Genomic DNA, 15,875 nt, shown 5'->3' with positions numbered 1-15,875 from the left:
ATCTCTGACACGTTCGACCATCCGCGTGACAGATAACACACCCCCACACCCATGGCAACCACCCACCAACGCAGGTACCACCCTTACATTGTTCGACGATCCAAAACACTGTGTACACGACCACGTTTCTGCAATGCCTTGCTTTGCATTCGTGTGAGCGAGCTAGACCGTGTGGTATGATGACAACAGCAGGACTCCCTCGATGTTGCCACCCATCGTTGCTGCCATCTGATGGATTTATGCTGCGTATGATTCAATATGGACGTTATGCGGATTGCGTGCGGAAGCCTGTAATGGCGATGTGCGTATACATATACTGAATAAAGTTTTAAACACACCAAGGCACCACCAGGAAAAGAAGACACTTGGTAGTTTATAGGGTAATTAAATACAGTAATCCCTCCATGTATGCAATGGGTGGTACCGTTCACCCACCGCTGTTGTTCAGCTGTTCATCATCGAATTACGCTGAATTTTTGTATGTGATTAGTGTCAACCATAAACTATTTGTTTACAGAAAATCAGCTCAATTGGTTCAAGGATTACAGAGAAATAGCGGTGGGTGGACGGTACAACCTATTGCATAAATGAAGGGATTACTGTAGGATATTGTGCATCCTCTCATCCTCTAATATGCAATCAATCCTGCGATTAGATGGAAACAATAATTCTGCTGTGCTTCAAGCAGAGAGGAAAATGCTCAAAAACTAAAGTGACTGAAGTCTCAGAAAATCAGAACGTCCACCCTAATAAAAAAATTACCATAAACGAACGATAACCCAAATGTGTGAACTATTCCACAAATGGTTTGGATGATACCCAGAACACGTCGTTAAGCAAATTAACCATAACATTTTTATTAGGGCATGATCACCGTCATGTCACTCACTTTGTTGTCACCATGACAAAAGAAAGTGACTGCTCATAATCGCTCTCGTCACGTGACTCTCGTCACTTTGTGACAGAAAAGTGCATGAGGGACATACATAATTACTCGAAATTTATGAACATATGAGGACATCCAACAGCCGTGTAGGGAAGAGCGCTGCTTCGTCGCAATCGCCCATTTCCGTTCTATCCAGCAGAAATCATCAATAATATCAATGATTTCACAATGCACAAAACAATAATACGTTTGTTCCGATGCGTTAGTTCATTAGCTACAACATAAATCCTATTAGAGCGCATTGTATGCATATTTACGCTCATTGTTCTCAAAACAAAAGAAGCGCTCCTAGCGCATCCCCCTTTTCTCCGTTTATCCGTAGGACGAAGGAAATCTAATGGCGTTTCAATGCGTTTGGACGGAATTGAAACGCGTAGGACGAATTTAGAAGCAAGAAGCAGTGTTAGATTTTTAATAATATCTCAACATTGTTTGACTCTTTATCAAATCCAACGGTATGTATGGAAAGGTGGATAAATTTAGAAGTTATCTTTGATGAAAACATTCCATGTTTTGTTCAAACCCTTTCCAAAAAGCGTGGTAAAGTGCGCGATGTCCTTAGGAGGACGGAAATTAGATCAAAAAACCTACAACACTTAGAAATTATCGCCGACTTCGGTAATTTTTACCGAAATCTGAACAGCTGAACTTTTCGGAAAAATTTATGTAATTTAATTCAATTGCTTTTCAGTTACTAAACCTACACTATTTGATCGTTTAAACAAGGTTGAACATGTTTTGAAACTATTTTTGAATTCAATGGACTTTAAAATCGAGTTTAAAATGAAGGTCAAAGTTTTACCAAAGTTACCTCTATGGTTAAAGCGCGTTCTGTCAGGTTGGTTGAGGCGAGGGTTGAGGCAGATTTCATGTGTGAGTAAGTGATGAACATTGTTATGTGCTTTTCACTTTAAAAGGTGCGTTTCATATTTCATCACACGTAGTTCCAAAGAGCCTGAACGAAATGTGGCGCTTGCGAAGATCACTTGAAGATACAATATGACGGAACATTGATACTAATTGTATAAACACAAGTAAATTCTTTCAGAAATCAGTTTTGATAACGTATTGAAAAATGTGTTAACTGTTAGCAGACCCCCTTCACTCTTTGGATTTTTTAGAGACAGATAACAGCGCCAAACGGTTTGTGATGAGACAAAGCTGAACTGTAGCGTTGGAAGAAAACACGCACACCAACATCTATACATGTACGAACCCACACAACTGAGCGGACGGTACAGCGCAAATCAAAACACGAAGCGGTGTCATCACTCATCGTCTTCATTCAGCTTCGGCTACTTCCGTTTGCGTTTGCTTTCACCGGCGTTGACAAATACTTCCTATGTATAAAATAGGAAAGTAATGATTATTCCAATGTAATTTTTGAATAGAATGTGTGCTGCGTTGGCCAAAAAAGACGGCATATTTTATTACGTTTAGCAATGATTTCGATACGTTGCATTTCCAGTGACTGGGGTGTTGGAATAATTAATTAAAGAATTGTTCTTTAGAGAGAGTGAATGCTTTTCCCATGTTTACTTCTATGCTTATTAAGATTCTTTCGAGCACCAGCTCCGCAAATCATCAATTACTATTAGAGATTTGCATCTTAATGACACCGGTGGTATATTGAAAACTCTTTCGCTCGAAAGCAAAACATATTACAAGCACATCATGACGCGCGCTTGGATGTGTGATTGTTTTCTCAAGTGTTTCTGTTGCGTATAAAGTGGTAATGATTGAAAATCGAAACAATCACAAACAAGTAAGAATCTTGCTATCGCAATATAATGATGATGACTTCGAGGATGATATCGTCCTCTTTCCTCGGCTGATCATCAACGTCCGCATTGACATCTATCATGCTGACACCTGTCAGTTATTGAGCCCAGGTGGTGAAGTTGGCGGGGAACTCCCAACAGTTTCAATGTGCACTCAACAGATGGCACTGCGATCACATACGGGTGGTAATTATATGCCTTGTATGAGGAATTGATTAGTGGGATATCTTGTTAATTAGATATCTTTGCTGTTAGTGAACAAATCAAGACCAACAATTGAAATGGCCTTAACTCCATTTTGTAAACAAACCTTGTAAGGCCATTTTCTCGCGAACCGAAACCTACACAGAAAAAAAAAGTTGTTGAATATTACATCCAAACTGCTGCAACCAGGTCAATCCATCGGTTGTGTAATATAACGTTGTACGATGTACACCGATTTTGCGAACAAAATTACATCCATTGATGTAATATTGTATCTGCTTTTTGCTATTACATCATCATTTCATACATCAGCTTGAATTACATTGATCGATATTACATTTTTTTGCTGTGTACATTTGCAAACCTAAACCACAATCGGGTAGAGGAGAATTTATCCTACCTGTTCATTATGTTGGTTTGCCTTTGCGGACTTCGGTAGGTTTGTTTACAAAATGGAGTTGAGGCCTTTTAAATTGTTGGTCTTGAAATGTAATGTTGCATTGAAACTTTAAATCGTGTTAATTTTAAATGTTCCCTTATTTCACATCCGTTGAACTATTCTGAACGGCCATCCCGTTGTATTTATGGGCCTTATTACGGGTGTCACAACACGGTGATAGGGAAGTGATACTCAGAATAAGAGCCGTGATTACCATACAAATCAAATGGGAATCACTTCACCGTGACGACAAGTGACAAGTTTTCACCGTGAAGTGACATCCGTAATAAGCCCCTATATCACATCATTGCTAATAATGTACACAGCAAAAAAATAATTTTGATATCACATCAAAGTGGATGCACTACAATCATGTCGAAAATTTCATGTAATTTTTATGACCACATAAATAAACAAATGCAGTAAAAGCAGCGTAATGTCAGTTCATGCATTGTATTAATGATAATTTTGTCCTTTTTAGCAAGTAATATTACACCACATTTTCGACATGATTGTAGTGCATCCACTTTGACGTGATATCAAAATTATTTTTTTGCTGTGTATGTATCTATATCTTTTCCGGTACCGTGGAGTTAACAAAGGATGCCTTCCTTCAAATAACAACTGGAGTGCGGTAAAAATCGGTAGAACTGTTTCAAACACATTGTTGGTATTTTAGCGGTCGGCGATCATCTCTTTTTGCCAGTGTTGGCGGGGGGGGGGGAATCCCTCACTATCCCTCTCCAAAGGGGGAGTTTGGTAAAGAGAGATGATAAAACCGATTTGTACCTTCCTAAAAGTTGTCCTAGCTCGCTGTCTACTCTCTATATGCAATTTTCACACTGCCGTACTCTAACGGAACTATCAATTCTATACTTTCATCTCCTCCTCATCTAACGTATAAAAATTACCACTTCAGTCTGTTATTTGGTACACAGAAAAAAAAAGTTGGTGAATATTACATCCAAACTGCTGCAGCCAGGTCAATCCATTGGTTGTGTTATAACGTTGTACGATGTACATCGATTTTGCGAACAAAATTACATCCATTGATGTAATATTGTATCTGCTTTTTGCTATTACATCATTATTTCATACATCAGCTTGAATTACATTGATCGATATTACATTTTTTTTTTGCTGTGTAGTTACTGTTTGAACCACAAGTAAAGGTGTTGCCCTCTACTGAAAACAAATTAAGAATTATAATTATGAAACTATCGAAACAGCAACCTCAGTAGGCGGATAATGGCCCTTATTACCGATCTCACTTCACGGTGAAGTGATAACTTGTCACTCACGGTGAAGTGATTCTCATTTGATTTACACGGCAATCACTTCACCGTGAGTGACAACTGGTCACTTCATAATAAGGGCCAATGTAAATCATCGAGCGTGATGCTCGAAAAAGTGTTTTTATTTGATATTAAATAATGCCAAAACTGGGTTGCTGAAACAAGAATGTAATCAAACTTTAAAAGAGTAATGTGAGCTTTGTGGGCATGTGCAGTCCCATAAACCATGTATACGTTATTTCTGGAGTAGAGGAGGAGGGGCCAAGAGTTCATTTGACAGCATGTATATACAATTTCGTGAGCTGTTTCAGCAAAACAATTTGAAACTTCGGAAGATTTTCAAATGTTTTCTAGATCACTTGAAACAACAACAACATGAACATGTTTTGAAACTATTTTCAAATTCAATAGCCTTTAAAATAAAGGTCAAAGTTTTACCAAACGTTCAGCTGTTTTGATTTCGGTAAAATTTACCGAACACGAAAAGAAAATCTTAGTGTGTACCGTTAAATGCGTGTTCGATAAACAAATTGCAAGCGTTCTATCTGTTTGTCTGTGATAATACCGTGGACCCCCGTTAATCTGAACGACACTTCGTGCATGGGGTTTGTTTTTAATTTGAACTTCTAGTAACCCTATGACTATCAGAAAATGGAGTTTCTGGTAACGTTATTTGCTGTTTTGTTTTGATGCTGCATTCCGTTTCGGATCGTTCCATTTCAGTTTACTGCATTTCAAGTGCTAGATGACGTTTGAGCAATTTTTAGTTTGCACGGCGTACAGATTAACGGGGCTCAAACTAAAAAGTGTGCAGATTAAGAACGGTCAAAGTAAAGGCTGGCGCACAATAGATACATTTTCGGGTTTTTTGACAGATAATGCATGGGCTAGCTGTCAAAAAACTCGAAAACATATCTATTGTGCGCTTGCCTTAACGGGGGTCAACGGTATTGTATGCCAATAGAATATAATGCCATTCTTTTTCTAGCAATGATATTGTAGAAAATCATTTTTGAGCAAATCATAAATCCAGAGCTTCTTGTTTGGTCCTATCGGAACAGCCTCTTATATACCAGCTCGCCTTTTTTATTTCTGGCCTCTCAATATCTGCCATTTGTGTTTGCTGCTGTTCGATGGATGATTCAGATTTCACTGTTATGTGATCTGATCAGCGAATCCAAACACATAAAGCAACCAACGATACAGACAAAACGGTTGCTACGACTACCATGACAAACTCGCTCTGTAACATAGCTCGATCAGAGTGGTAGAAAAATAATGATATATTGCTTGCCTTCTTTGCTGCAAAATACTCGGATGAGGACATAGCTTGATCTGAATCGAGAAAAGACATATCCAAAAAAATCCCATTACCACACGTGTATCATCTTCAGCTTTTCTTCGTGAAGCAGCTTGCCAACAATTTGCTCGTTTCCTTCTACCGCCCCGAGTGAGCTGTGTCGCACGGGCTGCTTGTCATGATCGGTTCGTTGATCGCTTGTCATTTAGTCATTTGCAGATATTTTGTATTCCTTGGATCTGATACATTCACTATTGGACAAAAATCTTCAAATATCTTTCAGTACAAAACAATTATATGTATTTAATAAAGCTTCCATGGGTCACGCAATCCGACGAGTAGACTTTTTTCAATAATCAATCTTTTTCCTAAGCACCTATCACATCAACATTAAAAGGTAAGCAGGCTTGATAATAGTAAACCGCACAAAAAAAAAACAGTATTATCATCAATCCGCATAGCGAAGACAACTATTCACGTTCGCATGCGCACAATTTCTGCATTAGCCATGCGTACGATCCGATTAAAGTCGACACTGGTATAGGCACGCCAAAAGTTACTTCTACCCCAGATAACGGCCGGATAGTTGGGACTCTGCACTCCGTGGAAAATCCTCGCTACAGCCCTGCCACTGAAATTGTTCTCCGGATAGCGATGGATCAGCGTTCGAATGTCGTTCAGCAGCTGGCTGTCCGGGGTGTCGTCCATCTGGAAGTAGACAGGAGATTGGTTGTAATTTTCTGAATGTAATAACCACAATATCAAGAGACTTTTACCTCGGGAATAAGTTCGATTTGCTCGTTGCTGATATCGGTTTGGAAGTACTCCCGTACGATTGTCTTCAGCTTATCCGAAGGTCCCTGGGGACAGTCGGTCCTACTAATGGGGAGGTACGTTTGGAAAGCCACCGACGACAGCGCATGCGAAACACACTGAAGCTGCAGTAGCTGAGCCCTTTCCTGACTCGAAACCCTATCGTACAAGGAGTCCAAGGTCTTATCCAATTCCTCATCGGTTAGATCTCCCGGAGCTCGAATTCGGAAGCCAAGATCGAAGAAGCTTACACTGATAGGAGATCGCTGACGAGCGTTGTTTTCTAAAAAAAAAACATGTTTGAAGTGCACAGATCAAGGTAATAGTACTAACCGATGGTCCACTCAAGATTCTTCAGCTGAAACTTCACCACACCGCTATCCCAACCGATGGCAGACGCAACATCAATAACCGGGAACTCAATGAAAGTGGAACCCGTCTGAACGTTGCCTTTCTTCAGTTCCAGCGCAATTGCCATGGCCAGTGGTGGACAATCCTTGGCTGCATTCCGTAAGGCTTTTGGTCCAGCATAGGACATTACTTTGCTCATTACGTAGGCCTTGCTCAGCACGTGTATGTACCGCTGTTCGTGTAGTTCCAAATAGCACAGCAACGTTGCAATGTTCTCTTCCGGAATGTCCAACTGCTGGACAGTCGACTCCACAGAGAAGCAAGCTTCATGCCCTGGACATATCCGCTTGCTTCTAACCGTTTTGGCACTGCTACTTGATGCCTCCTCCATCGTTTCGTCGAAATCATCAGACCAGTTGATGCCATTCAATGCTTCTATCTGCTTTCGATGCTCATCGGAGAATTTCCTGCAATGAAAAACGGTCCAGGAAATTCCAAGTGAATTCCAAATCGAACAGAAGAACTTACTCATCCTTGAAATTCTTCGCACAGGCACACGGCATAAAAATTTTCTGCAGCAGCTTCCTGATCACGTGCCTATCTATAGAATTCGCATAAATGTGTCTCCTCAGTTCGTTCCTATCCTTCCCATGGCAATCCAAAAACACATGACAGTGAGAGACGTTCCCATCGCGACCAGCACGACCAACTTCCTGCACGTAGCTCTCGAAATTCTTCGGCATATTGTAGTGAATAATCGCCCGGATGTCCGCCTTGTTGATACCCATCCCGAAGGCGATCGTTGCTACCACGATTCTCAGCTCTCCACTCATGAATGCATTCTGAATGGTTCGCCTCCTGGCCGATGACAGTCCCGCATGGTACGGTTCGGCCGTGTAGTTCACTCTTTTCCTTTTTCTACCGGTTTCTTCGGATTCCGCTCGCTGCGCTTCCTGGAAACAGGTGCGCAGGAACGCAGCAATCCGCTCACACTCGTCCCGTCGGGTGCAGTACACGATGATCGATCGGAGTTCGCTAAACCGATCCGACTGCAGCAGGTGGAGCAGCGCCGCATCACGGTTGGCATCCTTCGACACCGTGAGGATCAGATTGTCCGGTAGGGGCGTATCACTGATGATGCCACTGGTACCATCCGGAACGGCCAGGTGCTCGACGATGCTGAGTCTGTTGTTATAGGGAATAATGCGATTTTAGATAAGTGTCCATAAGTGTCAGAACAGGAATAGATACCTAGTCTGGACGGTAGCAGTCGCAGTTAAGCCGAGAATCGTATGGACTCCAAGTTTTTCCTTGAGTACCTGGAGGTCAATTGGAAGAAAATATGAGTCAGATCAAGGAAAATCCTACTGAATTGTTTCAGTTAGCTTTTAACTCGGGCACGAATCTTTGCGATGGCCCTCTGACTCAAACATAAATCACTTATGTTTCAAGTCATCGTAAAAGATAGCAGCATTCGATTGAGAAAATGAAATGCCGGCCGGAGTTGCCAGTTGCCATCCGATGTCAATCATACAAGGTCTCGAACAACATGCCCAGAGTAGAACAAAATCGACTGATCGTACTTTTTTAATGCAAATATTACGAATGCATGAATGAATTGGCAATATTTTGGTGAGAAAGTGTACTAATATGTATCCAGATCTTATTCATACAATTTTGGCCCATTTTTTAAGGTATGTAATTAGTAATTTACTATTTTGTAGGAAGATGTCTTTTGTACGCATACCAAAACACGTTTATTTAATGATTGTGGAGACAGCCATTGTTGCATGACGTACCGTATCACCTTAACGGCAAAGCGATCGGGCTCGAGATGGGTTTATGACAGGTGGACAGGAGCTCACGGTCTCCCAGTGTTGGTGAGTTCTTTGCCGTTAAAGTTCACGGAAAGTTCACTATTTTGCCATACAGAAATTCAAAACAAAAAATTGTATGGGCGGAATTGGACAGTTTTTGGCCTGTTTCATACGACCGGAAGGTGTATGCTGGTCACAAATGCCGTGCCAAACTGATTTCCTACGCAATTAACCAACCTTTGATGTGAATTTCGCTAATAAACACGAGGAGCATTTCTTATAGCAAAACCACAGACAAACAGACATAACACATTGAATATTTCTCATTGTAAAACATCGTCGCTAAAACATTACCGCCTTCTGTTGAGTACACTGTGGTGGGTAGTACGCTGAACAGATGGCGGTAGTGTGTAAACGTCAAACGTAAGGGAATTTACTATGCGCGCCACAGGTGGCAGTACTACCAACTGAGATACTTTCAAATTGACCATAAAATGCTTGTTCGATGAACAACTTATGAGTGTTATGTCTGTTTGTCTGTGGCAAAACTGCCATAACAAAATGGGCATAGTTCATTTTAGTAAACAAACTAACACTATGGATCATTGAAGATGCTGAGGTTTTGACAGCACCGTACTGTGGCTACCACAGTATTTTACATTGGTTCGTCCGTATACAGTAGCGCCAAATGAAAGCTGTGGTGGGTTCAAAACTCAGCCATCTAAAATGATCCATTCTTCCTACTGTGACACCTTTATTACCCGCCTACACGCTAACTTGAAAGTACCCATTAATGGTTGAAAAAGACCCATTTTGAAGAAAAGTGGCTTAACTCATTAAATGAGTAATTTTTTTACCCATTAATGAGTATCTGTTACCCATTAATGAGTAATTGTTAATCATTAATGGGTAACAGATACTCATTAATGGGTAAAATTGTTTAATCATTAATGAGTTAAGCCACTTTTCTTCAAAATGGGTCTTTTTTACTCATTAATGAGTACTTTCATGTTAGCGTGTAGGGGCCAGACCTTGTACACGGTAATTCTAGAATACTCCTTTTATGACTATGTTTTACACATTTTCGAGAATACGGTTTATACGTCAAAAAATGTTTAGATTTTAGTTACAAATGAAGAGTACTTTTTATGCATTTCCGAGTATGTCAACGACGAACAAAAATGTGTAAAAAGTAGTCCCCGCTGAGAAAAGAAAATTTATGCCGCGACGTGCCGCCATATTCAAAACAGCGTTCATTGGAAAAGCAGCGTTTTAATTCAGTTCCCGGTCCCGGATTATTTCAGCGGTGGGTTAGCGGAAAATGGAGGAATTGTCCACTTTGGAACAGGACGTATTCACGAAACTAGCAGGTAATTAAAGCATTTACTTTTATTGTTAACCAAATAAAAAAATTCAACCGAATAAAAAGGACATCGAGTATTCATGACGTGTTAAATTAAATTTTCATCTAAATGTAGATCATGTCCGCGGATGCCTCCGAATCATGGGACAACTGTCCAGCAAAGGCGTTAAAAAACCGCCAAACGTGATGCCATTGGGAGTCGAGGAGGAGTTGGCAGCACCGCTGATTCGATGGATTGGTGTAAGTGTTTTGACGATTGATACGAATAAAATCTAGAAAGGATTTATTCCATTTAATAAAATAAATAAATATTACTGTTAAAATTCTTATGCATTTTTATTCAATATTTGAAACGATCTTGAAATACAAAATTTGTTTTATCGTAGGTATTTTTTGTTTTCAATGTAAAAACTATGCATTTAACTTTGCATGTGGGAGTATAAATTACGCATTTATACTTTGCTCGGGGTGTCAAAACTACGCATTTTTAAGTTTACTATGTGGTGTAAAAAGTATGCAGATTCTGACGTACATTCAATTTACGCAAAAGAGAGTAAAAACAGTATACTCCTTTATTGGGTAGTCCCATTTTCCAAAGAAAGAGCGTACTTTATAGTCATAAGAGTGTTTGTTGTGATTACCGTGTATATAATTGACATCTGACACGATTGACATCGACGATGCAGAACCTAATCCTGCAGACGTTAAACTAGAGAGAGTGTTGTTTGTTGTTCTTCGTGCAGTTTCTTCATCGCGGCAGTGTGAAAATGTTTCAATTTTGTGAGGTGTGCTTCCGGCAGCCAAAATCCGTCGGCGCGCTGCTGCTTTCCACCTGTCAGCACATATTCTGCCGGCGATGTGCAACCAGCCTAACCCAGTGCGGCGTTTGCCAAAAACCGTGCCGAACGGTAGAAATTCGTCCCGATACACTTCCGAGCGATTTGAGGGATTACTTCATTCCCGCCGAGAAACTGCTGGCCAAAACGCTTAAGGTGATCAAGTTCCAGCACGATAAACAGGACACCTACATTGCCGGTCGGATCGGGATACTGGAGAAATATGAAGCTAAAAAGAAAAGTATCTACAAGCTGAAGGAACACTACGATGAGCTGAATGTGTCGATTAAAAAGGAGGAAGCCTTGATCCGGAAGTTACGGGAACAACGCAAATCACCCGGAGTGTTGGCTGCTTCGCCTGCGAGTCCGGTACTGGTGAGCAATCAAATGGATTCTCGACAGGTCAAATGTACACCGGCGACACCGATCAATCAGCAACGGCAGAGAGTTGTTTCCCGTCCCGGGAGCGGCAGTGAATCCCGTTGGAACACACTTTTGTCGAAGGGTCTCAACGACTCGCCCCATTCGAGTGGTGGTAGAGCACTTGCTGTGCCTTCCCGTCGACCATCGGTTTCGCCAATCGAAGCATTCAGAAAGCCGACCGATTTGGTTTCGGTATCCAAGGCCGGGATCTACGAGCAGACGGTTCGCAACATCGACCGGGCCATGCGGCGATCGACGGAATCGGTGGTCAAAGTGAATCGACGAGGAAACGACATCGATCGGGCAAGGAATTTGCTGTTTTAGGTGTTTGTTTGATTACCATTATCGTTATTTTGATTGTGTTGAAATTATTTTTTTGGATGAAATAAAAATATTATTGAACTTTACCTAAGTATGTAAGTATTTGCCGATATTACACATATTACACGACATTCCGAAGCAGCAAATTGGGCATTTTCATGGAGGCGAACGTTACTTTGTACCAGACTGCGGCAACGATAGAGACGCATTTGCAAATGGTACTTTATGATCTAGCAAGACTTGCTAGAGGGAGACTTCAACATATACTAGAGTAGCAAGAGGGAGACTTCAACGTGTACTAGAAGAGAACATCTGTTACTCACCCGACAGATCATCAGATAGCTCGGCCGGAAGTTGTGACTCCACTGGGACACGCAGTGCGCCTCATCGATACAGGCAAATGCTATCGGAGGCAGTTGACGTAGCAGTGAACCGAAACCAGTAGACTTCTCACCGGATACGACCGCTTCCGGAGAAATAAGCAACACGTCCAACTCCCCATCGGTGATGGCTGCCATCGTCTTCGCTCGAACCCTGTCAGAAGAAAACAGGAGATCATGATTAATTTCCTAACCGATTTCTCACCCAACCTGACGCCTACTTGGGGGACTGATTCGTGTGGAGACACTGTGCATTCAGGAAATCAGGAACCCCATGAACCTGATCCTCCATCAACGAAACGAGCGGTGAAATGACTAGAGTGATGCACTTTCGGTGCTTCCTGTAGAGATAAGCGGGTAGTTGGTAGCACAAGGATTTACCGGATCCCGTGCTCAATGTGACCAGGGTAGACATTCCGCAGAGAATCCGCATAACTGCGCGCTCCTGACCGGCACGGAACTGCTGATGACCGAACATTTTCAGCGCTTCCTGTACTTCCTTCGGTGTCGGCGGTAGAGATCCATCCGAGTTCATCTGATAGAGAGGACCGACTTTGTCCTTGTTGCCAACGGTGTACTCCAGGATGCCGGACTTCTTCAGGAAGTCCTGCGGGATTGCATGACCGATATAGTCCGGTACTGGTTCCTCCGGGAGATCTTTGTATTCACTGTTCGCTTCTGGATTTGAAGGAGATTCTGCCTCGTCTAGCTTCCACAGCGGGTTACTCACCGCAGGAAGCTTTTCGATTTTGTTGGCATGGACGGCCAGTGACTGCGCCTTTGCCATACATTCTGCTTCATCCAACGTTGGAAACGACGATTCTTCCGCTCCACCGTCTGCATCCAAAGGCAGCAATTGTTCCCCTTTCACCTTACAACTTCGTGCCATGTGACCGACCCCACCACACTGGAAGCAGGTCAACACACCACCGTCGCATCCTCCCATGTCCATTTCCGGCCCGCTCAAAGCAGCAGCCTTCTTTTTCTTCCACAGGCTCTTCTTGTACTTGCTGTAGTTCACCGTTTTCTTCCCCCGTACAAAGACCTTCTTCCGGAGATCAATTCGCACAAAGTTCTCGTTCAGTTTACCGGCTGCGGCTTTCTTCCTCAACACCGCTTCCTTGGTAGTTTCAATCTTGACGCCTTCTACCGCTCTCTTCGTCTTGAAATTGTTCATAGGAACGCCTTGAATAAAGTTTTCCACCACTTGGGTACTTTTCTTCAGCTCCCCAATGTCCACCCTGGGAGCATTGTTCAAGCTCTCTATGCCAAACTCCAGCACGTAATCGTCGAACTCGTCCTCTTTCACTGGTTCGTCCTTCGGATGATCCTTAACACTTGTTTGTCTCGTGACTCTCTTCTTTCCCTTACCCGTATTGCCACCGATCCTCGGTGCTACCGGGCTCTTCTTGAAACTGCCTGATCGTCGCTTTCGCTCACCACCCGAGGATGGCGAGACTTGCTTAGCTGCAGACTTGCGAGCTGGTCTTGGTTCGGCTTTTTTCCTAGATTTAACCACGGGAACATTGGCCTTAGCTTTTGGAGGACTCTTAACCTGTTGCAAATCCTCAAATGTAGAATGATCTTTAGAGCTTTCTTTGAAATCCGGATCTTTGTCCTCATCGTCCGGATCAAAGTCACCGGTTTCCTCTTCACTGCCAACCTGTTGCGAGTACTGAACAGGTTTACGACCTCGTGTAGTCCGCCGAACTGGAGCCTGAAAAGACAAGACATGGAATGCACTCAGATATTAACTCATTTTTCTTTAAGATAAATATTCTCACCTTCGTCACTCGTGCTTTGCTCGCTGCTTTAGGCTTTGCAGGAGCCTTCTTCCGTCCCCGTTTTGGCTTCGGCTCTGCATCCTCCAGAGATTCGCTACCTTTCGTCGGATCTTGATTTTCCACCCCACCTTCAACCACGGTGGAAGCTGCCAGTACCTGCAAATCCTTTTTCACCACATCCCCTTCAGAACATTTAGCTTCCGCTTTAAAATTCACACTGGTAAACACCTTCCGCTTCTTCGCGACATGCCGAACCCGCCCAGAGTTGAATGATCCATTAACACTGCCTGTCGTTTCATCCTCGCTATTCTCCACCACCCCATCGGAATCGGACTGAATTGCAAGATCATACGCAGTGCTCTGAGCGACTACGATCTGCGGGTTCGATCTCGCTTCAAACTCGGACCCTATCCCCTCGTCAACAAAGGAATTCACACTGAGCGATGACATACCGAAGCTACTGCATGAATCTACCTTCCCAACAGGAGAGTCCAAAGCGGACAGATTGACATTCCTCAAGCCAAATGTTTTGGCCTGAGAACTGCTATTCCGCACAGGTGTGCAAACCCCGGCTTCTCCCGATTGGCGATTTAGCCATCCTTCGTCCAACTGATTCACCAGTTCTTTCGCTTCTTGGATAACTTTGCAGGCAGCAGATTGAGACGGTGAAACTTCTACGGCTGCTTGTTTGGATTTCTCATTCAGAAGCGTTTCCAAATCTGGTAGAGAATCTTTCCAGCTGGACACGGTGGTTGAACTCAAAAACGATGCGGACAACGAACTACTCGACGATAGCCGACTGCTAGACAGAGATTTACGGGGGTTCCGCTTCGGAACCATAGCAGAAGCTTCCATCAGCAGCTTCGTAGGGGCTCTCGCCTTTGGTTTCACCGATGATTTCTCCTTTACCTGCTCAACAACAGGCTTTCTCCTGGTGAGATCCTTTCCCCAAGCGTTAGCATTTTGTTCCGATAACTGTTCCGCTTCAAACTCGGTAACTTTTCCTTCAATCTGATCCGTCAGAAGAGCACTGATTGACACATTGGATGCTTTAATTTCACCCAGATTGGAGAACTCACCGATGGAACAATCCTGCGACAAACTACCTTCCATTTGCGACACCAACGAGCTATCGAAATCGTCATCGTCATCCAACGCATCATGCAGGGTGTTCTCCAGAAGAGACGTCTTCAGCTTGTAATACATCTTGTACGAATCACGCACCTCCGCCGGGGAGTCCCGAATGTCGTGCTGCAAACAGATTACGGTTGTTATGTTTTTCGTTACATTCCACACCAACAAAACTCACCTTCGAAGGAATCCGTCCATTTCGCTTTCGAAATTCCTTTTCCCACAGCTTCACTTTGTACTTGTACTTTTGGTACTTGGTTTTAAACACAGGATCTTCCATGATTAACGGAAATCTGGCTTACCGAGGCTTCCTCTATCGGGATCATCAGCTGATGCAGTGGAATTTTAATCCTTACAGCCTGACGATGGGCGGCCGATGTGCGGAAAAAATCGATTGCGAATCAGTTGGTTGCGCGCGCGAAAATTCATCAAAACAAACCACGAGCCGCACGAGGGAGTGGACGGTAATTGAGGAAAAAATAATCAGACGTTAGGCGGTGGTGCGAGTTCCACCAAGAGAAAATATTGCGAACAACCAGCACTGTTTGTGATTTATTTTTCGTTACACTCTATTTCAAAACTACCCAAAAATGGTTAAACTGTGTTGGGAGTGACAAGTTGACAAATGAACAACGTCGATCGGATTCTCGGCGCCTAATACATAGGTGCCACAGCCGGAAGAAGTGTTAGT

At 42.8% G+C, this 15,875-nt stretch overlaps 1 protein-coding gene across 2 annotated transcripts in view; it reads right to left on the bottom strand.

Annotated features, from left to right (window-relative positions):
• The window catches only part of RecQ4 (RecQ4 helicase), a 394,445-nt gene extending 378,890 nt beyond the window's left edge, over positions 1 to 15,555 (bottom strand). The window contains exons 1-9 of one of the 2 annotated variants that reach the window (XM_065230373.1): positions 15,363 to 15,555; positions 14,054 to 15,304; positions 12,491 to 13,986; positions 12,213 to 12,423; positions 8,381 to 8,448; positions 7,658 to 8,314; positions 7,112 to 7,596; positions 6,742 to 7,061; positions 6,434 to 6,673 (exon numbers count right to left, since the gene is read on the bottom strand). In XM_065230373.1, the coding sequence (XP_065086445.1) occupies positions 6,440 to 6,673; positions 6,742 to 7,061; positions 7,112 to 7,596; positions 7,658 to 8,314; positions 8,381 to 8,448; positions 12,213 to 12,423; positions 12,491 to 13,986; positions 14,054 to 15,304; positions 15,363 to 15,464 (4,824 nt within the window). In that variant the 5' untranslated portion in view covers positions 15,465 to 15,555 and the 3' untranslated portion in view covers positions 6,434 to 6,439. Of the gene's footprint in view, positions 1 to 6,286; positions 6,674 to 6,741; positions 7,062 to 7,111; positions 7,597 to 7,657; positions 8,315 to 8,380; positions 8,449 to 12,212; positions 12,424 to 12,490; positions 13,987 to 14,053; positions 15,305 to 15,362 lie in introns of those variants that run through there. The other variant, XM_065230372.1, reaches the window with a different exon arrangement.
• Positions 15,556 to 15,875: the final 320 nt, after the last annotated feature.

Source organism: Ochlerotatus camptorhynchus, unplaced genomic scaffold (assembly GCF_037179485.1).
Source record: "Ochlerotatus camptorhynchus isolate MF236.1 unplaced genomic scaffold, CSIRO-AGI_Acam_v1.1 ptg000330l, whole genome shotgun sequence".
In the NCBI taxonomy this organism is placed as follows: Eukaryota; Metazoa; Arthropoda; class Insecta; order Diptera; family Culicidae; genus Ochlerotatus; species Ochlerotatus camptorhynchus.
The sequence above is the reverse complement of the archived record's forward strand: the minus strand, read 5'-3'. Positions and strand labels throughout refer to the sequence as shown.